This window comes from Saccostrea cucullata, unplaced genomic scaffold (genome assembly GCF_032062105.1).
Source record: "Saccostrea cucullata isolate Sc308-1 unplaced genomic scaffold, CSIRO_AGI_Scuc_v1 ctg1630, whole genome shotgun sequence".
Taxonomy (NCBI): domain Eukaryota; kingdom Metazoa; phylum Mollusca; class Bivalvia; order Ostreida; family Ostreidae; genus Saccostrea; species Saccostrea cuccullata.
Window position 1 is genome coordinate 106,811 of NW_026922524.1, and position 23,797 is coordinate 130,607.

At 34.4% G+C, this 23,797-nt stretch overlaps 1 protein-coding gene across 1 annotated transcript; it reads left to right on the forward strand.

Annotated features, from left to right (window-relative positions):
* Positions 1 to 598: 598 nt before the first annotated feature.
* On the forward strand, positions 599 to 21,713 carry LOC134261908 (uncharacterized). The gene is made up of 6 exons (XM_062744295.1): positions 599 to 776; positions 3,351 to 3,455; positions 3,594 to 3,660; positions 20,078 to 20,328; positions 20,808 to 20,900; positions 21,148 to 21,713. The coding sequence occupies exons 1-6, from the start codon at positions 599 to 601 to the stop codon at positions 21,711 to 21,713; spliced, it is 1,260 nt and encodes a 419-aa protein (XP_062600279.1).
* Positions 21,714 to 23,797: the final 2,084 nt, after the last annotated feature.

The following is a 23,797-nucleotide window of genomic DNA, read 5'->3' on the forward strand; positions in this document are numbered from 1 at the left end:
ATTGTGAAAGGGGCTTTAGGAATGCTTTTTTGTTTTGAACCATGCAGTAAAAAGACACTATCTATTTATATATTTTGATTGAATTATATCCACTTTTTAAAAGTTGTTATTGGAATAGAACTTAGTAGTAGTCACGTAGTAATAGCATGTTCTTCAATGTTATTTTAAATTTGAGTATGGAAAAGGTAAAAGTCTGGAACAGACATTTATCATTAAAGCATCATCCTTATTGATGTAAAAGTCAGGAGCATATATCAATCGTTTAAACATTATCATCATTAATAAGGTTATGAGATTAGTCCATGGTCAACAGAGCAATGATGTATTTTTTTTCTACATTTGGGATGAAACATGACACCCAAAGTACGACTTTAAGATAGGTTGCATTAAAATATATATTTAAGGGGATGTTGATTTTTTTGTCGAAATCATAATGCAGTGTTTCAAACAGATAAAAACAACATAATCATTATATAATACCTGCAACATTTACTCTGATATGTTTGATCACTCTTCAGCTAAACAATTACAATGTACAAATTGTTCATTTTTTGCTACTTTCAGTTCCTTAGTAATTTTAATATTTTTCTCCGTAGAAATGGAAACGTTTTTGGAATCATGCCCTCGGAATATTAGAGAGGTGGAAGAATCCTCCACCAGTTTGGGTTGTGGACAGGACATATATGGAAACAATCAGTACATCTGTGTCCCAAATTCCAACAAAACTGGACTTCTAGAGCTGTGTTTCAGAGGAGTCATGAAATTTATAGAAAGGGGTGAGTAGTCTGGTATCAGAAGTTTTAAAAGAGAATGGACACTGATTTTTAGTCAATATATTCTTAAGATTATGGTATATTAACACGACTTTAATGTTGCTAAAGCATTTCAGAACAACATATTTTAGAAAACATTCGTCGAAGCCTCTTCTTTAGCCAAAGTAACTAAATATTACGAAAACAATATCGACAGGCATTTGATTTACAAATATCACATTTACAAAGTATGTTTTTTTGTATAAATGAAAAGGGGGGATTTACTCGTTTATTAAAAAATAAATTTTAAGATATGCATGTAGTCCAGGAGATAAAAATGCGAGATAGCAAAGTCATCACATCAGCATTTTCAGTTCGTGTTTAGAAATAGAGCACGTCATAGATAAATAAACAGTAATAACATGAATAATTCAATACTTTGTGTCAGATTATATGACTCAAAAAGCTTAGCAACATCGCTCATCTGAGCACTGTGGCTAATAAAAAAGGCAGTAACCATTTCAGCATTGAAGAAGCTTAAATGCATAAGTGGTCCCGACCGGGCCAGGAAGGGGAAAAGGTGGTATAGTGGATATGATTTGAAAAAATCTACAGTCTACACTTAACAAGTATGCTAGCATATTTCTTTGACAAACTGGGCTTTTCCTCTGTTAAGTCTTTATTGTTATCCCGACCTTCCCCGGGGTTACGGTTAGAACAATTTGATTTTACATTTTCAAAGGTTGCTCCGAAATAAATTGAAAAAAGGCTACCACGGCTTTTCTATTCCCGAGAAGACGATTTTTAAATCATTTGATTGAATCCTATGATTCCATATGTTAAACTTAATTGTCAATTGTGGTCAAATATTTATCCCGGGCAATGCATTGTTTGTACAAAATAAAATTAACACCATCTCAGGGTGTTTTTATATAAATATGACTAATCATATTGTATGTTCCTGGGGAAAATTTTGTAAGATTTTCACTATATGTTTCTATGTAAAACTTTGATCATCCATTGAGACCCTTTTCTACCCTTGAGCTCATGCATTGAACAAACTTGAATCTAATTAATATTAGGATATTAAGCATACAAGTGGTTCATGTGCCTCATCGCTAATCTGAGTAATGTGGCTAGGAAAAATGCATAAATCAGTTCATTATTGAAAAGTTAAAACCTAATACATGTGTTTGTAGTGGTTCAAACCAATCCTTAAAGGGGAGAGGGTGTAATTTGAACAAACTTGAATCTACACTAACTAAGAGTGCTTGCATATTTCGTTGACTACTTCTTGCTTTCTTGCCTTTACATTTGAATTAACATTGTGGCCCCACCCTAACCCCAGTTGTCATAACTTAAACAAAATTGAATCTACACTACCTCAGAAAGCGTCCATATGAATAGGACTAATATCATGGTTTCGCTTTTCTTGAAAAGAAGATTTTTAATGATATGTTCAACATGTTTCTATGTAAGACTTGGATTCCATGGTGTCACCACACCCTAGCCCAGGAGTCATAATTTGAACAAAAATGAATGTCCAATACCTGCGGATGCTTCCATAATAATATTCATGCCTTTGCTATTCCATAGAAGTAGATTTTTAAAGAATTTCCCTATATATATTTATGTTAAACTTTTATCGGCCGCTGTGGTCCCCTCATACCCCTGGGTCAAGGTTTTAGAGAACTTAAATATACCCTACCTGAGGATGCTTCCATCAAAGTTTCATCTTTCCTAGACAGTGGTTCTTCAGAAGATTTTTTTAAATTCCTATATACAGCAAACTCGTTTAGTACGAACACGGATATTGCAAAGTTACGGATATAGCGAAAGTCATCTTGGATCACAAGCTATATGAATTTAATAAAATTCCTATACGGCTATAGCGAATTACGGATAAAACGAAGTGTTTTCAAAGGTCACGGTAACTTCATTATAACCAAGTTTTGCTGTATTTCTATGTAAAACTTCGATTGGCAATTGTGCCCCCCTCTACCCCTGGGGATCATTGTTTGAACAAACTTGAATAGACAATACCTGAGGATAATTCTCAAGAAATTTCATCCTTCCTGGAACAGTTATTCTTGAGAAGAAGATTTCTGAAAACATACAATCAAATTTTCCCTTTGAACATGGGTGTGACCCTTCATTTAAACAAACATGAATTCCCTTTATCTAAGAATACTGTGAGCCAAGTTTGGTTGAAAATGGCCCAGTAGTTCTTGAGAAGAAATCAAAAATGTGAAAAAGATATTCAAAATATCTATGCAAAATCAGATCGTTCATTGCAATCGTGGTCCTGCCATACCTTGATTTGATTAAACTTGATAGTACAATCTTTCATGAACCTATCGTTGAAGTATAAATATTTTTTTTGGTGCAGTGGTTCTTGAGAACTCTTTAAAGATTCAACCAAAAGCTCAAATATTTCGATGAAATTTTGTTTGAAGATAATTCACTATATATTTTTTCTGCATGAAATGCTGATTATAAAGCATTCAATCGGTTCTTAAATAAATTATACAGCTTTGAAATAGTCTGTTCCATGCTTTGGAATTTTACACACGTGTTACTTTTCCACTCATTTTTAAGGCAACTGTTTGGAAACTGACGGAGAAAAACTGTATTACGTCGATTGTCTTGGATTTTCATCAGGTTGTCCTGACGAAGATTATCAAAGCAATACAATATACCAGTGTAAGATCATTGTTTTAAAAATGTAATTTCATAAAGAGACAATACTTGCTATCAAATGAAAACAAAATTTCATTTTTTAAATTTTATTTATTGATACATTTATTCAATTTTCATCCATTTATCAATTGATGTATTTAGATCCCGCCTGTCAAAGCATCAATACTGAAGATCAATGTTTTCTTGCCGAATCGTCATGTCCGAATATGTACGTATCCTCTCATAAACCAAAATACGAAAAAAATGCATTGTTTGAATTATTCTTGTTATCATAAAAATAACACATGGTAACATTATTGATCTTGCTAATGATAATAATTTCTTAGATTTCTTGTATTGATACATTTTGTACCTTATAGTTTAACTAGTATTTTTTTGTTTATATTTTACATAGAGTCATAAATTGTGATTCTTTTAGATGATAGTTATATGTTTCTCAATGCAATTTTACCATTATAAGATAATATTTGATATAATAAACAACTTAAATTAGTCGTACAAAGAGCAATATATGGTAAGTGGCTCAATTAGCCCCTTAAAATAAACATCTTAATTTTACTTTATATATAGCATTAATTTGTACAGCTATACGAGGGTTGTCCCAAAATTCCGTAGACTGAGCTCATATCATTGAAAGAAATTTATGTATCTAAATACAATTTTCAGGGTTGATAAAGCGTGTTCTTGGCAGATAAATTACAAAGTTTAATTATGTTTACTTGAAAACTTTTTGAGTTGTAGATTTTAAGTGATATCGTTTTCTAACACCCGAAGCAATCTGCAACATCAAAAAATACATGTCAACAATTTAATTTTTTAAAGGAAATATTTCAATTACCAGAATCAAATTCTTAAATTACACGAAACGGTTATAGTTATAAATGTGAAATATCTTAATTACTAAGATATGATCAAACATTAAAATATGTAAACAGAGTATATGCAAGTACAGGTATTAAATAATAGTTATTTTAAAACGCTATATTTCGATGGGGTTTTCGTCTGTTTTCTCTACTGGAGTTGCACAATGGACCTCTTGCCCATTTCTTAGCCCTGTCTTTTATTTGTTTTATTTTACTTTTACTGTTATTCACACATACATAGAGAAACTGTTTTAGTCATTTTAAATACTAAGGACGAGAAAAAATTTCTTAATCTACCAAGCATTTAAGACTGCGCAGCTAGGTCAAGGACGCCCATAGGAAATGTGCTTTAAAATGTTGAGAGAAAATCAATATAATTTTGATTTTTTTTTCATTAGCAAAAGTTTTAATTTATGGGGAATTGTACTAATGCATATGCATGTATGGGGTCTCAGCCGAGTTCTACCAAAGCGACTTAACTTACATCAGCTGTTTGTCACGTGACATGGTTAAAATTTGAAAAAAAAATATGTACGGATATAAATATCGTAAAAGTTCAACGATATATTTTTCACCAAGTTGATTGAGTTTTCTTAAAGACAATTTTTTTTAACCCGAAAAGTGCTGGGAGCAACTTCTCAATGCTTGGGAATTATATAAAATTAAGCCATCTTTTAATAAACTTCATGCAGTTACACTATATGCATTGAAATAATGTAGAATTACAGAAAAAAATCATCAACGCACAACTTGCTCCCAGCACTTTTCAAAATAGTAGGGACAATAGCTGCATGTGTACAAAAAATCATATTTAGTAGTTTAGCGGATATCGTTGAAAGTTTGAGATTTTCGAGGGGTGGTGCCTCTGAGTGTAGTTGTAGCGCCGTCGAGCGGTAAACGGCACACAATATTTTAATCCAGTGGAATTAAGTTAATAATTAATCCATGCTTCCTCAATGAAGTGTTGCTTCGGTGAAAACACCTGGTTATCGTTTTACAATTTATTTACATGATCTCAAATTTTAATAGTCCAACAAAATGCACAAAATAAAATATCCTTGAACAGCACTGACCAAATTAAATAAACTCCATCTCTATCTATTATACTTCTCCTATGCTTCTACTATTTTATTCTACCCAGAAACTTTCTTTCCCATGTATATATATAATGTAGGTTGCTCACGAAGAGCAACGCTCTTAACTGGGTCAGTTACATAAGTTACACAGCCGCTGCTCACAAGGAGCAACGGGTATCCGTACTATAAATAAACATAATCTAACATAGGGCTCTAAATGAAACAATTAAGAATAATTACAGATAATTAAAATAATATAACATTAAATCACGACTTTACAACTTCCCCCTTCTTAGCTTTTGGTTCCGTACAAAAGAATAAATATGAAGTATTTAGAAATAATTATCAGTGCTGCCCAATCAATAGCATATAAAACAAAATCAAATAAATATATACAAGTTGATATTTACAAAGTCACATTTACATAGAAAAGTCTCCTCTCATTACCCGCGTGTTCCCTTATCGGAAATGTTCCTGCACTTCCTCGAACACTTCACTGGCCACAGAATTAAAGTCCACGTTTTCCGGAGCAATGCCTTCGGAAAATAAGATTTGCAAATCCCTACTAACTTCAATTTTTCCATCAGGAAAAGTAGTGGTCACTTTATTAAGAATCAAACAAATTGTTGATTTAACTTGCGTCACATTATTGTGTACATTGTCACTTTCTTCACGCTCGGACATGGTCTCGTAATCCACGCGACTCTCGGGGGTTTCACTTCGTCCCTCACCGTCTATGTCCTCCTCGGGTCGAGTTAGGTTCCTGGCGTCCAACAAGTCCCTCACAAGGTCGTCTGATGGTATATCACCCGAATCCAACGAAATATCTTCTAAGAAATCTAGCTCACTTTGCTGTTTTGGCTGTTCATCTCTGTCATTCTCTATGGTAAATTCTTCGTCGGAGGAAATGTTCTCGTACTGTTCACTTAAAACGTACACAGGTTTCTGAGCCTCTTCGTAACTTTGTCTTTTCACCGAATATCGTTTCCGATCCATGGCTTCACTCAATGTGGTCCCATCTAGTTTGTGAACAAGTCTGTAGTGTCTCCGTAAGTTATAGATTCTGGTAAATGTCCTCTGGCAAAAGTTACACTTTAAACACTCAAGATCAGATGCATGTTGTTCTTTCACGTGTAAGTTAAGGTTGCTGGCTCTTGAAAATATTTTCCCACAGATATCACAACGCATATTTACTTATATAATTACAAATGGTTGTCTCTGAAGCGAAGCGGTCTTTTTATAATCCTCCCGTGCCTGGTTGTCTAGGTCGGGGGAATCTGGGGCGTGTCATTCTCCAACTCGGAATCTGATTGGCTGGCGGCTGGTGACTGAAGTCTGGCGTCTGCGACGTACTGGCGGCGTCTTCAAAGCGTTTTGCTTCCGTCTGCTGAATCGAGCGCGGCGATGCGTAGCGGATGCTCTCTCCGGCTGGTCACGCGTGTATTCTGGGCTTTGTTTTGACGGGTATTGTTTATTCCCTCGATACAGTTTGATATTGTCTGAATGGACGACTACTGGTTTTGATTTCTCTGAATGTTTTATTTGGAATAAAACATCACTGAGTCTTTTGACAACAATCCAAGGTCCTGTCCATTTTCGGGCTAGTTTAGTTTTACATCCGACAGCAACTTTAGGCTGGCTCCGGCGAACTAAATCTCCAACTTCATAATTAATAGAACGAACATTCCGATCATAAGCTCGTTTTTGTCTCTCAGAACTTTGATTCGTTGTAGTTCTCACAATGTCATACATTTCACACAGATTTTTCTCTAGATTACGCACATATTCCGCTGTATTTCCGAACATTCTCTCTTCGTCACTATCCAAATTTTCTGTCATTAGATTCACTGGAAGAGTCATTTCTTCGCCGAATACCATTCTGTACGGTGTTAGTCCAGTTGATTCATGTACAGTGCTATTATAAGCAAACACAATACCATCTATGAATTTATCCCAGTCTGTTTGATTCGCTGTAATTTACTTAGATAGCATATCTTTGATGGTCCTGTTTAGTCTTTCAATCATTCCATCCGATTGCGGATGATAAGACGTGGTGCGTGTTTTGTTGATTTGCAGGAATTTGCACATTTCCCGAAATAACTGACTCTCAAATTGGGCACCTTGGTCTGAGTGTATTTCTTGGGGGTATCCGTAGCGTTTAATCCATCCTCTAAACATAGTTTCGGCTACTGTTTCGGCTTCAATGTTCCTAAGGGGAAATACTTCCATGAATTTAGTAAAGTAATCCGAAAGCACTAGAATATATACGAATCCATTTGCTGATTTCGGAAACGGTCCAGCTATATCCACATCAACTCTTTCGAATTTAACACCACTCATATAAGTTTTCATATAGCTCCTTTTCTTCCTGTATGGATTTTTCCGTTCCTCACAAATATCACACGAAGAAATATAATCCTGAACATATCTCCGTAAATGAGGCCAGTAATAATTGCTTCTGTTAAGTTTTTCATATGTGCGTCTTACTCCTAAGTGTCCAGCTGTCACAGCATCATGGAAATTCCACATTACAGCATCCCGTAATTTCCGAGGCACTACGATTCTTAAGTGTTCTTTGCTGTCCTCAATCAATTTAATACACAAAACACCTTGGTTTACAGTCAGTAATTCCCATCGTGAATATAGAAATTTGCTCTCAAAACCAAGACTTGACACTGATTCTATTGCTGGTTTTGGAAAATCCGGGTCTTCTTTCCACTTAAGAAATGGTGATATATCGTCATCAGTCAACTGAAGTTCTCTAATATTGTCTAAACACAACGATGTTTCAGGTTGTTTCCTAGGTTTAGCTTGTACAGGTCGATTTGGAATACGTTTCGAGGTCCTGTGAGGTGGCGAATTATCACTTATATAGCACAGATTCGTTTCCTGATCCGTTTCTGGAAATAGGGTTTTAATGTCACACACGTAATTACAAGACTCGTGATCTTCACTGTTAGCTAATTTCCGCAAGTCCTCTATGTGATAATATTTTGTATCACTTGACTCCTCTGTCACATTCATTTTGCACTGTTTACATTGCCCATTCTGGGTATTAATCCTAGTTAATCCGTCTGCGTTTCCATGGCGTTTTCCAGGTCTATGCTGAATTTGAAACGTATATGAAGCTAGTTGTTGAAGCCAACGAGCGATCTGTCCATCAGGTTCTTTAAACTTATGTAGCTACACAAGTGATCCATGATCTGTCCTCAGAATGAATTCCCGTCCAAGCAAGTAATGTTTGAAATGTTTAATGAAGTAAACAAGTGCTAACATTTCTTTTCGCGTAATACAATAATTTCTCTCAGCTTTTGTAAGAGTACGACTTCCGTAGGCTATCACTTTTTCCTGTCCGTCCTGAATCTGTGATAACACTGCTCCTATTGCGTCATTGCTGGCATCCGTATCCAAAATAAAAACTCCTCCGTTTATATCCGGGTAACTTAAGATAGGTGCACTCACTAACTTTGATTTCAGGTGATTAAATGCTTCATCACATTCGGAAGTCCAATTCCATGGTTGATTTTTACTTGTAAGTTCGTGAAGGCATTTAGCAATTTTTGCAAAGTCTTTGATAAAACGCCTGTAATACGAAACTAATCCCAGAAAACTACGCAATTCTGTAACGTTCCGTGGAATGTGCCAGTCCACTACAGATTTTGTCTTGCTTGGGTCTGTTTTGATTCCTTCCTCAGATACTATATGTCCTAGAAAACTCACTTCATGATTAAAGAAACTGCATTTCTTGGCCTTCAATTTTAAATTAGCATTCTTCAGTCTATCAAATACTAAACTCAAGTTCCTTAAATGCTCCTCGAATTCTCGGCTATACACAATAATGTCGTCTAAATACAATACTGCTATGTGCCACTGTAAACCTCTTAAGGTTTGCTCTATTACTCTTTGAAAAGTAGCGGGGGCATTGCACAGTCCAAAAGGCATTACTGTATATTGATACAGTCCTCCCCGTGGAGTTCCAAAGGCTGTTTTCTCCTTGTCACACTCTCGCATTGGAATTTGATGATAAGCCATATTAAGGTCAGGTGAAGTAAACCATGTAGATCCGGATAACGCATCTAAATCTTCCGCAATTCTCGGAATAGGATAGGCATCTTTAATGATTTGAGCATTCAGACGCCGATAATCCACACATAATCTCCAGGTCTTGTCTTTCTTTTGCACTAGTACAAGGGGAGATGACCAAGGACTTACTGATTCTTCAATCAACACTTGTGTTCTCAGTTTATTAATCTCCGCATCCAATATATCTCGCTTAAATATTGGTACTCTCCTTACAGGTTCTTTAAATGGCGTTTCATCATTCAAGTTAATCCGATGTTCTCCAACATTTGAGCGCTGCAGGGGCATTTCGGGGTCGGCAAATGCAGATTTCCGACAAAGTAAAAACTGTTTGAATTTAACTGCTTGTTGTGGGGTTAGGTTTTTGCATCCTTCATGATACATTTCCCTCAGAAGTTCAGGAATATCCTCAGAATTGTGTCCAGTTTCTATGTTACACACATCTGAATTCCGCACTTCCTCACTGACGTAATTAACAGGTTTCACTAACGCCATTTCTGTGTTTTCCTTAACACAAACTGCTTTGTCTCCTGGGTTAAAAACACGCACAAATATAACGCTGTTTTCAGCATTCACTAAAACATGTCCAACCACAAGTCCATGTGTGTTGACAAATTTCATCATCGGTACTAATATACCTTCCATATTATTACTAGGAATCACTCTAGATTTTATCACAGCTTTGTGTCTCGCCGGAATTACAATGTTCTCCACTGAACGAACACGACAGCTAATCTCTGCATTCTCGCTTGTGTGCACACATCTCATCATCAAGTTGTGATTCCGATAATCCCAGTGACATTCGTATTTCATCATAAAGTCTTTTCCAAGCATGTTACACTTCACGCCGCCCACAAATACTCGAAAATAAATATCTGTCTGCCCAAAAGTTAAAATCATGTTCGCAGTCCCTATAACATTCATTGGTCTTCCGTCTGCAGTCTCAAATTTCTTTCTCACTTGCTCCAGTACAGGTCTGTTCTGAGGAAGAATACTACAATAAACGTCTTCAGAGATGAAAGTATTTGCCGCACCAGTGTCGATTTTCCACTCTACTTCTGTTCCCTCTAATAAGCCTTTTACTGTCATATCGGGCTTTCCATCCAGCACTACACAAGATTGAGTTGAGCAGTTAGGCTGTTCCTCCATTTGTTTCAAATCAGTGTGCGTTTCATCAGTTTGCGTTTCTGCAAATGCCATGTGATGTTTCACATGTACATCATCTGTACTAGGCCTCTCCTGTTCTATGACCGACGCATGGCCTACTGCCTCGGTCGATCCTGGTTTAACTGTTGGCTTCTGCTGGAGACATGGCTCCTCCGGATCCCAGTTCCGGAATTAGGTCTTACATTTTTAGGACAATCTCGCATCAAATGCTGAGTCGAATTACACTTGAAACACCTTTTTGTTGATTTCATTGAACTTGTTAATTTATTTTCCGGGTTAAGTCTGTTTTCCTTGACTTCATATACTTGCGGTGCGTACAGTTTGTGCTTCCTGTTTCTGTGAATCTAATGCACTCCTCCTGCATGGCTGCAGTTATAGCCTCAGAGAGCGTCTTGGGACGTGTTCGCTTCACAGCGAGCCTAAAATCCTCGTTTGAGCTGCAATTGTCCAGGAAAGTCTTCAGAGAACTCTCCATTACAAAATCCCGATTATCAGGGAAAGCACGCCTGTATAAATCCTCAATTGCTTGACCAAAATCCCTAAAAGTCTCCTTTTCCTTTTTACGGCGTAATTTAGCTTCTGCAATGTAACTTTCTTTTAAGGCAGTATGCCCAAACCTCTGGTTCAAGGCAGTTTTAAGAGAATTGTAATCTTGTAATGTATTCTCGGGTAGTCCGTATGCATATGCTTCTGCCTGATCTCGGAGGGTAGTAAGCAGTATCCGTCTCATACGCTGTTGAGTCCACTGATTTAAATTTGCAACATTCTCAAAGTATCTAATGAATTCACTCCAGATTGAAAATCCGTCCCCCTTGAATACTCGTTTAAGAGGAATGTTCATCTCAACATGACCAGTTTGCTCCCTGGGTGATAAATATGTAGAATCCGAACTTGGTGTCATGATAGGCCGTGTTCTACGCCTTGTCGTGCTGGTTACAGGATGTCTGGTGCGTTCCGTTGTATGTCCTCTGCTATAGCACATTTTCCATAGAATACTAATCACTAGTGCGGTCAGAAAAATGAAAATCACTATGAATTGAAATTCCCGCGTAAACTCTATCACTAGATTTTTAGGAATTAATTGATAAATTCCCATTATCACTGATATGCACAACACGATCACTAAAATCCAGTATTTTAGGAAGCCTCCCCATCCTACATTTTGATCATTTTGATCTGCGATTTCCAGCCCTACTTCAGACTGAATAGGTGTCTCCAAATCGAATTCAACTTCCGGACTTCTTTGCATTGTAGCATCGGCATCATCAAATTCTGTTAGTAAATTTCGGCGCACTGCGGGAGTTCTCGGCGCTCTTGGTGTCTCGGGAGTTCTCACAGTTTCCATTTTTAATTCCTTATGTCCAGGTTGATTCCAGATTAATGTTATAGCAATCAACACATGAGTCACATACACAAAAGTAACAAATAAATCCAGTTTAATTTGGCGAAATATTCACATTATTTACATCGCATTTCATTACGCATGAATTTTAATGCAGCACCCACATGCCGGACATCGGTAAAAATGTCGCATAATTCCTTCACTTCCAATTTGCAAACTGTGACGATTTTCTGTTTTTATAAACATGTTGTAGCAATTCGGACACTCCTTTCTTAAGTCAAACGGCTCAATCCTAACAAGAACTTTATTCCCAAAATCATCATAGTCGTAGATGTACGCCAGTCTCTGGTTCGGATGATTCCTTGGAAATTCCATAATTCACAATTATTTCACAGATATATGAATATTCCTCCACAAATATTAAAATCACACATATATCACTAGAAGTTCACCGGAATAATAAAATCCAACCGGAATGATAACATCTCACCGGAGTTATTAAATCCCACCAGAATAAATAAATCCAATCGGAATTGAAATATCCCACCGCTGGCCACCACTTGTAGCGCCGTCGAGCGGTAAACAGCACACAATATTTTAATCCAGTGGAATTAAGTTAATAATTAATCCATGCTTCCTCAATGAAGTGTTGCTTCAGTGAAAACACCTGGTTATCGTTTTACAATTTATTTACATGATCTCAAATTTTAATAGTCCAACAAAATGCACAAAATAAAATATCCTTGAACAGCACTGACCAAATTAAATAAACTCCATCTCTATCTATTATACTTCTACTATTTTATTCTACCCAGAAACTTTCTGTCCCCTGTATATATATAAAGTAGGTTGCTCACGAAGAGCAACGCTCTTAACTGGGTCAGTTACATAAGTTACACAGCCGCTGCTCACAAGGAGCAACGGGTATCCGTACTATAAATAAACATAATATAACATAGGGCTCTAAATGAAACAATTAAGAATAATTACAGATAATTAAAATAATATAACATTAAATCACGACTTTACATAGTAACTTTGTGTATAACAGTGCACGAGTGCGGTTTTATAAAAGATTTATTTGTTAACAATTTGATAAGACTGTGAACTATTGCTTAATACATTAAAAATTATTACTTATTTTTAGTCAAATCATGCTTATTTAGTAATATATTTCACATTTTCAAGATTCAATAATATATCGATCTGCGTCTCAAGTGCAGAGAAACTGCGTGTCAAACTAGTCTTTGACGTCATTTCTGTCAGTACAGCGAGATCAAGTTGGGCTTCATTCTACATTCAAATAGTGCTTTAATGCCAAGATAAGTTACACATTAATTGATGTTGACAATACTTAGGAGAAATCACTGTATGTAAAAGTGTATGAAAAAGAAAAATGATTATTTATTTCCCGAGATTAATTTGTGCAGTTTCACTGTGACGTCATAATCGATTTCCCGAAGCTCAGCATAGACTGTTATACCTTTGGCAGCCCTTAACCTGGCTGCGTAGTACATTTCTGTAAGAGTGAATTCCGTATCTAAACACTTGATCATAGTCTAGTGCACCGCATGTGCCAACGCGGCCGCCATTTTTCAAAAAGTCGGATCTCAACTCCATGTATATACAGTGGCTGGAACGTTATTGTTGACAAACCAATCGTATAGAATCGTTCGTGTATCGTGAGCGATCGTTCGTGAAACGTGAAAGATCGTTCGTGTATCAGACTCAATCGTGTGCGTTTATAATCGTGCGAGATCGTGCGTTTAGAATCGTGTAAATTTCGTTTTGTAAGTTTTTATTGGAATGTTACATGCAAAATGAGCATTTACCTAGTTTTATTAATAATAATTGTTTCTTAATTTATTAATTAAAATCCAAATAAAATGAAAAAGCGCAATTTACATAATAGAATGCAGTACGAACTAATTATCGCCCGTAAACAAGCAATATAGTAAGTCGTACAATATTAATTTATGTCAAATAGCGCGATCAATATTGTGATAAACCGTACTTAGATCTTAATCGCCTTTATGAAAAATCTTATTTTAATTATTATTTGCTTCTTATTATGGTCAGAATAATCTTGAAATCAATTCATTGAAAATACATAATTTTTTTTACAAAGAAATAAACATTTCTCAATGCCTACATAACTAGTTAGTCGACAAATGTACATGTACATGGATACGGCATGATTTTCAGAAGTTTTCATTATCTGTGTTTATCTCTTGAGCCTATTTGTAATTAATTAATTTTCAATTTCTGCAAATGAAAAAATTGAATAATTGGCAAGTTTATCAGACATTGAATCAATGGAAACATAAGGATAAAATTTGTAATTATAATTGAAGTCATTCTATGCTGCCATTTTTGTTCAATCGTATCTCCCTTTCTGCATATCATGATATCCAATTCAATCAAATTATACGACCCACATACATGTACATTGTCTAATAGAGCGAACAAAATCCGTTTTTTTTTATCGGAGAATTACCTTCGAAATAATTATTTTTAATCTAAAATATTAGTTTTGCATATATTTAGTTACAGAAATATCATTTTCCGTTTTTTTCTTCAACGTCTATGAAATAATATTGACAATTCTTTGAAATCTTAAATAAGAAATAAGCCGTTTTTCGTTTTGATATATTGATTCCTAAATAATTTGTACTATTTTGAGTGAAGAATCGTGCGTTTGCGTTAACAATCGTGTAAAATCGTGTAACGTGTAGAATCGTGAACGTGAAAGATCGTTCGTGTAACAGGTTTAATCGTGCGGAATCGTTCGTGTAACGTGATCGTTCGTGTAAGTTGTCAACAATAACGTTCCAGCCACTGTAAAAAAAAGGTTATAAAATTCATATTTATCAGAGCATAAACATCAAAATTTGAGGAAATATAGTTAATAAAACAGTAATGAGAATTTTTACTTCCATTCAAAAAATACAAGATGGAATCACTTTTTCGTAGTATTTCAAATATAATATACCAAATTTAAATTGCAACTTTTGGGTATTGCGCCGTCTTCCTACACCAGACAATGAAATATGTCATTTGAATTGGAATAATTTATGTAGTTACTCCATATTTGTCCATAAATTTATCAAATAGTGTTGGTTAAACTTATATACGAAGTTTCATTAATGTATGATATAGGGTTCCTACAAAACAACGCTTGTCTACGGAATTTTGGGACTACCCTCGTATATGCGACCTTTATTGGTCATTTTCATTTTGATCAAAATGCCGATATTTTAGAAATATGACATCATAAAAATCACTTTTTCCCGTATTTCACTTGTATAATACTGCATATTTTCAATAAGATTTTTTCTTCCAGAAAATATAGAGTGCAGACTGGAACAAGCTTTATATTTTTACCAAAGATGTATCTATCCAAAACTGATTAGTTATAGAAAAATTGTGTATGTTCTACATTGTGCTCTATGTTTCCCAAAAAAAAAAAAAAAAAAAAATTTAAAATTTTTACTTTTTTTAAAAATAGCAAAAATAGCATTATTTCTCATGTCATTTACAGCTAGAGAGTGCATATAAATGTGATAATTAAATTAGAAATATTTCTAATATAATCCCTTCTTAAGAATACGTAAATATCAATCATATCTGAATGTAATTCTAAAATATAGCTTTTTAGGGGGCCAAAATTGGCTCTTATCATATGTACTCCTTTACTTACTTGAAACTTTTATATGCATTTGTTAATTGACTAACTATAGTCTATATGAAATGTTCTATACTGTAACAACCTACTGTTGACTCATTACACGATACAAAAGATAGTTTAAAGCTGACATGGACTCTTCAAAAGGCATCATTTTTAATCTTTGTACGACTTGCTAAATTCCTGCACGCCCATGTCCGCCATATTTCTTCGATTCCGCTATATTTTTTCGAGATATTTTGACAACCTGTACGTGCTATATAAAGCCTGGTTCATTTGTTTCACTTAAGTGATTTTCTAGCCTGTCGACATGTACACATTTCCGATAGCATAATTTTTAGAAATCCAAAAACTTGCCAAACACATGTTTGAAAAGTAAAAATCCAAAAAAACTAGAACTAGCATATTGAGAAGTAAATTATTTTTGAATGCATATGCTGCAATATAGAAAAAGCACAAAAAAAGAAATACATTCATGTATGTAGCAAAAACTATGGAATCCATCGTCATCGCGCTATCGCGTCATGATATCGCTTCATCGTTATCGCACCATCGCGCCATCGTCATCGCATTATCGCGACATCGTACCATCGACTCACATCTCGATGGTGCGATGATGCGATAGTGAACTGCGTGGCCCCATCCGGATTCCATAAAAAACTATGGATATGCACGCATGCATATCGAGAAAACACATCGAAATGCAGTTATATAACATTTACCTGGATACTGCTCTTGTTACAGGGATGTGCACATGTCAAAAGAAATATCCTATTTTACTTTTATTGAAATATGCATCTCAGAAGTCATATAAATCATTGCTTACTCATCAGTAAAAAAAATTTCACCACATAGCACTTGGACACTGATGCCGATCAGTTTATGTGGTCAGGGAAAAATTCAAAGGTGGAAAACTCACTGGTTGATTTAAAAAATGCAAATAATTTGTTTTAAAAAAATAGTACTGTTATCTGTATATATAAATGTAAATAAAATATATAAACATGGCTTAACTACATCAAATTATCATATATCATGCATCATTACGAATCTTTCATCCTTTGAATAGATTTTCATGTGAAAGGGGGGTGGGTGGATATGTAAATGAATTAAAAAAAAGATCGGATTCCTTTACTATCAATTGTTTTCAAATTTATAGAATGCACTGACTTTATATTTTCTTTAAATAAAGACATAATATAACTTGATTGAAAGTTATTCATAATTTTATATACAATGAAAGAAAAAGTAAGCAAGCTCACATACCTCCACTCCCCCACAGTCAGTGCCAAAAATCCCGAAAAAATACGGGAATAGGAATTACCTGATGTACATCTACATATTGTGTCCTGAATGTCTGCAAAATCTGAAAAAAAAATCGGTGTAGCGGTTTTTGAGGAGTTGCGATGACAAACTGTTCATCTCTATATTCAAAACATGGCAAAAATCTGAAAAGTGTCGAAATTCCCAGAAAAATAAAGTAATCTGAATTTCCTGGTAATGTGCAAATCTACACATTGTGTCCTAAATATGTACAAAGTTTGACCAAATTCTGTGATGCACTTCATGAAGAGCTGCGCTGACAAAAAAATAGGACTGGTGGACTGACTGACACACTAACTGACTGACGGGTCGAAAAACATAATACCTCCAACAACTTGTTACGTGGGGTATAATAAACGAGTTTGATTCTGTGGTATATGAATGATCAAAATATAATTGAATGTGAATTATATTTCTTGACATAATATTAATGATTATATAATAGTCAAAGCATTTACATGTATATAGGAAGGGACAGCAAACTGCCGGTGAGAAATCCATATTCTTCCTAAAATCAGTTTTTTTATACCTCTGGTCTAAATAATTTTTGTCCAGATTCCTTACCTGAGAAGGTAAAGATCCCAATGTTCACATTCCTGTGATGTTGATTTCATATTTACTTCATTTTCAATTTGGGCGTTTGGGTTTTTTTCTTTTCAAAAGTAAAAATATTATTCCAATTTTTTAACAAGTTTTGACATCCCCGCCTGGTAAAATCCTTGTTCTTTCCCAAAGGCTTATAAATGGGATACAACAGAAAGTGCGTATGATTTTATTCCTATTATTCCGCTAACGGATGGTTACAAGAGAGAGAGAGAGAGAGAGAGAGAGAGAGAGAGAGAGAATTAATCGAGTTCAATGTACAAAAGAGTGAATAAAAATAATTCGTATTCAACCAGGTTTCCAGTATCCCTACACTAGCTTTTGAAATTATCTCCCCAATGTTCCTACAATTTTTTTTATAGAAAAAGAAAAGGCTAGACTGTCAGGCAGGCATACTGAAATCTCGAAAGACTTCCTGTACAGCTGTAACTACATAATTATAAAAGCCATATTCCTCAAAATGTGTATACTTTGTGGTCGGAGTGAGACATTAAAATTCTGAGAAAAGATTTGGCAGTGATGTTTGTCTTCCAAGAATATTTTGACAGCGGTCACGTCAATTATTTCTCTCCCTCTCCGCTTATAAATACAAATGCCTATATGCCAATCTAAACAAGGGATGGTTTTTCTCCGTTTGTGTGTAAAAGAACGTACAGATGTACACAAAAAAATATGTATTCTGGTGAAATGCTTTTAACTCTTGACCTCAATAATTCTTGTATATCAAATTACTTGGTTTAGATATGAGATTAGTATTAAAATAATCAGTTTAAATTGAGAAATGAAATTTGCGATGCAAAACAACCGCAGACTATATACAAAATTTTAATTAGAACTAGATAGACAATTTTCAGTATACCTTATGAACAGCATTTATAATACTTTAGTTCCAACCCCCCTTTCAGCCGCGCAAATACCAAATGCACTTGTGATATTTCCCCTGATAAAAATTTGATCAGCACGGACGAAGTGTATCGACGTGCTAGACTGAACGGAGTAGTTTACAAGTACCATCGAATTTTATGGAGATTATTTCTTTTTTGTGATGCATATTTCAATAAATGGAATTCAGGGTGTATATTACTTGATTTATGCACATCTCCGAACCGATTAAGTGATCTTATTACCAGGTATGGATGTGTTTGACGCGTTTTCTCGACATTTATCAACTGCATAAGACGTACTGCAAATCAAAAGATGCTGGTTGTTTTGTTCCATATGGATGATAATAATTTCAAAGTGTGTTTACGGATTTTACTGCTTTTTATTTCAAGTATATTCTGCATAAATTGGCACAAGGTAAAAATGCATTTCTTTCTTTTTCTTTATTACATTTGATTCAAATCAATATAATTATTCAGAAATATGAATATTATGCTGTTTATTGTAGCTTTGAAATGTCTTGATCAACTCCTGTGTTCTCAAAAGCTTTACCATCGGGGATGTGCACAAGTCGATAGCCAAGCCAAAAAGTCATTTAAATGTAACGAGCGCATTGGGGTACATATCGTTACAATAAGACCATGTATCTGAAAGAAATATGGCGGTATACGGCTATAGTTGGTATGAAACAAGTCGTACATAGATGAAAATGTTGAGTTTTTAAGAATTTATGTCAGCTTTAACAATACTAAGTCTAATCAAACTGTACATAAAAGAAACCCAGCGCCATCAAACGGTTTAAGTATTTTATCCAAAGTTTATTCTCCGCCTGTTGATTTTTCCTTAGATATTTAATTTTTATAACTTCTCCAAAATATCGAATTCGTATATACTTTCAGCAACAAGAAATGATGGGGTATCATTCTATACGTACACAAACAGTCAAAATATTGATTCTAGTTTGTTCTGTATACTTTTTGTACTGGGGTAGATACATGTAACTGATTCTTATCTTCAATTTGTGTTACATATATTGTACGTGCAACAGGACATTACTAAGTTAATGTAGATACTATTTCTATGCTATGCAAATTCAAGATTGCTTGAATTACTAATTTACAATCGAGGTTAAAAAATTACTTTATATTATTTGTTTTTAAATGTATGTGAGGTCAAGAGGTAGCCACAAAATTACCATCGGGAAAAGACGAGGCCAAAAAAAAAAATAAACTTTAACTGTGAGAGTGATACATTGCATATTTCCTCATTCGAATAAAATTAATATTTTATTACATTTAATTTTGAAAGATTAATGTTTTGAAATATCTTCCCGTAAATCAATCTAATTAAAGGTAATATTTTCCCGAATGGTTAGAAAGATGACAAAACATGTACAATATATTTTGAATAAATACATGTACAGTGTAGTTAGTTTAGAGATATTCAATTTCAACGATCTCAAACCCCTTTCGCTTAAAATGCCAAACGTTTAATTTTCTACTTGAACGCTATGGAAGAACAAAAAGACAAGTGAAGTTTAGGACAATTCGATATCTTTTATGCGACTTATTTTATTTACTTTTTCATTCGTCCTGTTTGTACAGCACAGCAAATGCTGTTACTACCAGAGGCACTACAGAAATATCTACACTTGGCTTATCAACAATCCGTAGTAGCTACAACTCAACAATCAATATTCTTGAAAACATCCTATCGCAGGAGGAACACAACTCTACAGGGGTCATTGTTGGCGGCCTGGCTGCTGCTGTTGTGTTAATATTTCTTGTGGTACTGGCCGGCGTTATTTGGAAATGGAAAATGAAACAGAAAGGCAACAAACACGGACTTATTTCAGGTATCTTCTGAAGTCCTCATGTAGTAACACTACGACATTTAAAAACTTTCAAATCTATAATACATATGTTTATATATCAAATATAAATTTGGTAATTCGAACATTAACATCCCATTGACCTGTTGCATGCTCGGGATCAAATAATCTCTAGCAATAACGATAACGTCCTTATGTGCTTCATCGATTTAATCGATTTAGATTACTATAGTCTTTAAAAAATAAAACGCTTTTCATTCTTTTATTTTTTTTTTTTTTGATTGACGATAGTGGGAAACATGGGATGATTTATGCATAAAGGTCGAACATTAGAGGATTTCCCCGTTGTGCATATATTATCCCATATTACCCTCTATCGTTAATGCCCTGCCATACTATACTACATGTAACTACACACTGATTCCTGAAATATGTTAAATGGAAAAATCATAATAAATAATTGAAATTTTCCTTTTTTGTAATTACACATAACTGCTTTTTAGAAAACGTGGAGATCAGTATACACCAAGGAGAGAATATTTCTATGTTACCAGATCAAAGACAACCATTGCTGTCACATACACATACTAACGATGGTAATGATGCCTTATACGATTATCTGATTTTTAAAACTTTAATATAAATACAAATGTACTTTAAATATGATTATTTTAGAAATTGAAGATTAATAAGAGATTTCATTCACATCAAAATAGGAATATATTCAAAGATCAACTTTAAAGTGAATATGGAAAACAATTAACATTCTTTTAGATAAATTCATTCATTTACAGAATAGTTTAGAAATATCAATTGAACTGAATATTTGCTTTATTTATCAAGAAACGATGAATGGACAAGAAACATCTGTGGAGCCTGAACAACAGGGAAATTCTAAAGATGTCTCCGACGTTCATATCCATAGTGAAACTGAGGATTTCACAGATGCTGTAGCTAAAATTAAACCAAAGGAAAGAGACAAAGGTATTGCAGAGATCCATGTCAAAACCAAACCACAGAAGAAAATTCCTGATGTCAAAAAGACGGATATAAATACTGAAATAGAGCAGAAAAAGCATGATGTCCGAAAGACTGGTGTAAATAATGAACCAAAGGGAATAGAGCAGAAAATCAATGAAACTGTAGTTTATAGTGAACACAAAAAAAGAGGGCATGTTGTTACAGAGACTTGTGTCGATAGTAAACTAGAGGAAACAGAGAATGGCGAAGAAAGTTTAAGTACTGAAGAAGAAAAAGAGGGAGTCTATAGTGATGAAGATGTCATTTTTGATTTTAAATATCGTGGTGAGTTAATAAAGCAAACAGTGCACGCACTTCGTCTTGACATTGTGGGATATTTGGAATACTTACTCATTTTATGGTTCAAAATGGGGGTGGGTACTATGTAAAATACAGAAAACGGACGTTTATGTTAAAGTAAAATAGAGAGAACATTTGCAAATGAACACAAATGCTGATCTCAATATTAAAGTTGATCAAGGTCCATGAAATGAATAACATTATACCAGACAGGCTCTTGTAAATTTTATAAAAACAAATTACATCGCGGGCATGTTTAGTATTCTCCACACACCCACAGCTTATGTTCTCATATTATTGAGCATTACTTTTAACCAGCATAACAATCTTTAAAAACTGTCCAGGGATTAAAATGTAATTCATACTGATTTTTTAAAATAATTATTTCACAAGTTTCAAGAATTTTTTACCAAGCCGTTTTCATACCTTTTTATTTACAAAAATTACATAAAACTAAAATTCTCTAAAAACATATCGAGAAAAATCAATAAGGATGCCTTTTATATAGAAGAAACTTAAATGAATTTGATTACATCAAAAAATTGAATTAAAATTTAATGCATTGATGGAATGAAAAAAATATTTTCAAAATTTTTGGTATCAAAGTTCCTTTTTCGAGTTATCTTTCCTGTTGCCAAGGACTCAAAAACTTTGGCAAATCTCCGCATACGTCACCATACTATATTTAATAATTACTGGCCACTGAACTGGACAGATATAAAAGGGGAAAACTAGAAACGCACACTATTTTATAAATCAATATTTATAAAAACACAATGAGATGATGTATAATTGAAACGCACAAATTTTAGTGTGCCAAAATTTCAACTATTAAAACAGACTGATTAGCCTGAAAGTATAAATAACCTAAACGTTTCTCGTCATACATGTGCCGGTGTCTGTTGTTAACGAATTATTACATGTATGTAACATAATCCCATGTCTGTTGTTCTTTTATTTTAAAAAATCCGCATATCTTTTTTTTCCCATCGGCCACTCGTTCATTGTTTATGATTAGGTTTTGCTCTCAGTGTACTGCAAACTTTTCGTTTGTAAGACTCTATTACAAACGGTCCCAGGCCAACTCCTTGCAGAAACTCGATGAAACCGGAAGTAAAGGTATTTTTTCTCTATGTTCTGTACGTCACAAGTCACATGGTGTGGAGGACCCTTAAGGAAGCATATACATTATTTCTCCGGATATTTAGACTTTTAAAAATAAAATTAATCTTCATAATTTACCAAAGCCACTGAAAAAAGTTAACTATAATTAACTATTGTCTAGATATTAATAGTTACATTTGCAATATATCTTTCTTAGATGAACGTATTGAAGAGAAAAAATGTTCAATTATGTGTGAACTGTATATTGGGGTCAGGAGTTATAGCACGACGGAATCGGTCGGCGAGCTGCTTGTTTACATATATTTCTGTCTTGTTTTATAAACTACCAGGTTAAAAGCTATCAAAAAGATTCAATACATGTAACTGACACATATAGACAATTTTATTCAACAGATGTTCAATAGATCTTCCTTTTGTGTGAAAAAATAGTTTAAATGAAGGATGTGGAAATAAGGAACAGTATTCAATCTCAAAGTCCATCAAACAATACAAAACATGAGCAGAGCAATCACGGACCTCCAAACATCAGAAGTGGGATCAGGTGCCATGGAGGAGTAAACAGCCCCTGCTAACCGGTCACACCCGCTGTGTGCTCCTTGTCATGATCAGGACATAACGGAAAAATTTGTCGTAAATTCAGTGTATAAATAATGGACTAACAATTAGTTTGAAAAACGTCAGTCAGCATTTGACTCAATGGTAATTTGCATTTGCTGACAAAGTCATTGTATCGACCATTGAACTTACGAAATGACGACTTTAAACGAGACACCATAATTACAGATAAAATAGGACTTACCTATTTAACCCGAAGTTCTTTTGAAGTTAAACTGAAACAGGGAATATCACCGCGTTTGAATTCAAATATCTTAAAAACTCAAAATAGTAAGATTATTTTCAGTAGAAATCATTGTTCTTAGATTATAAACATTGAATTACTGAACTGGACTGCTGAACATCATTGTAAATATTCAAATGTTGGAGCGACACGTACCTAAAATCCAAACAATTTCTAGGAACCTACTGGTCCTAGGTCATTGCGCGTCAC

Excerpts from the sequence above, each read along its gene's own strand:
- LOC134261908 (XM_062744295.1), top strand. The coding sequence starts at position 599 with ATGGAAACGTTTTTGGAATCATGCCCTCGGAATATTAGAGAGGTGGAA. Across the intron at positions 20,329-20,807 it reads CAAACACGGACTTATTTCAG|AAAACGTGGAGATCAGTATA; the intron begins GTATCTTCTGAA and ends ACTGCTTTTTAG. Across the intron at positions 20,901-21,147 it reads ACATACACATACTAACGATG|AAACGATGAATGGACAAGAA; the intron begins GTAATGATGCCT and ends TTATTTATCAAG.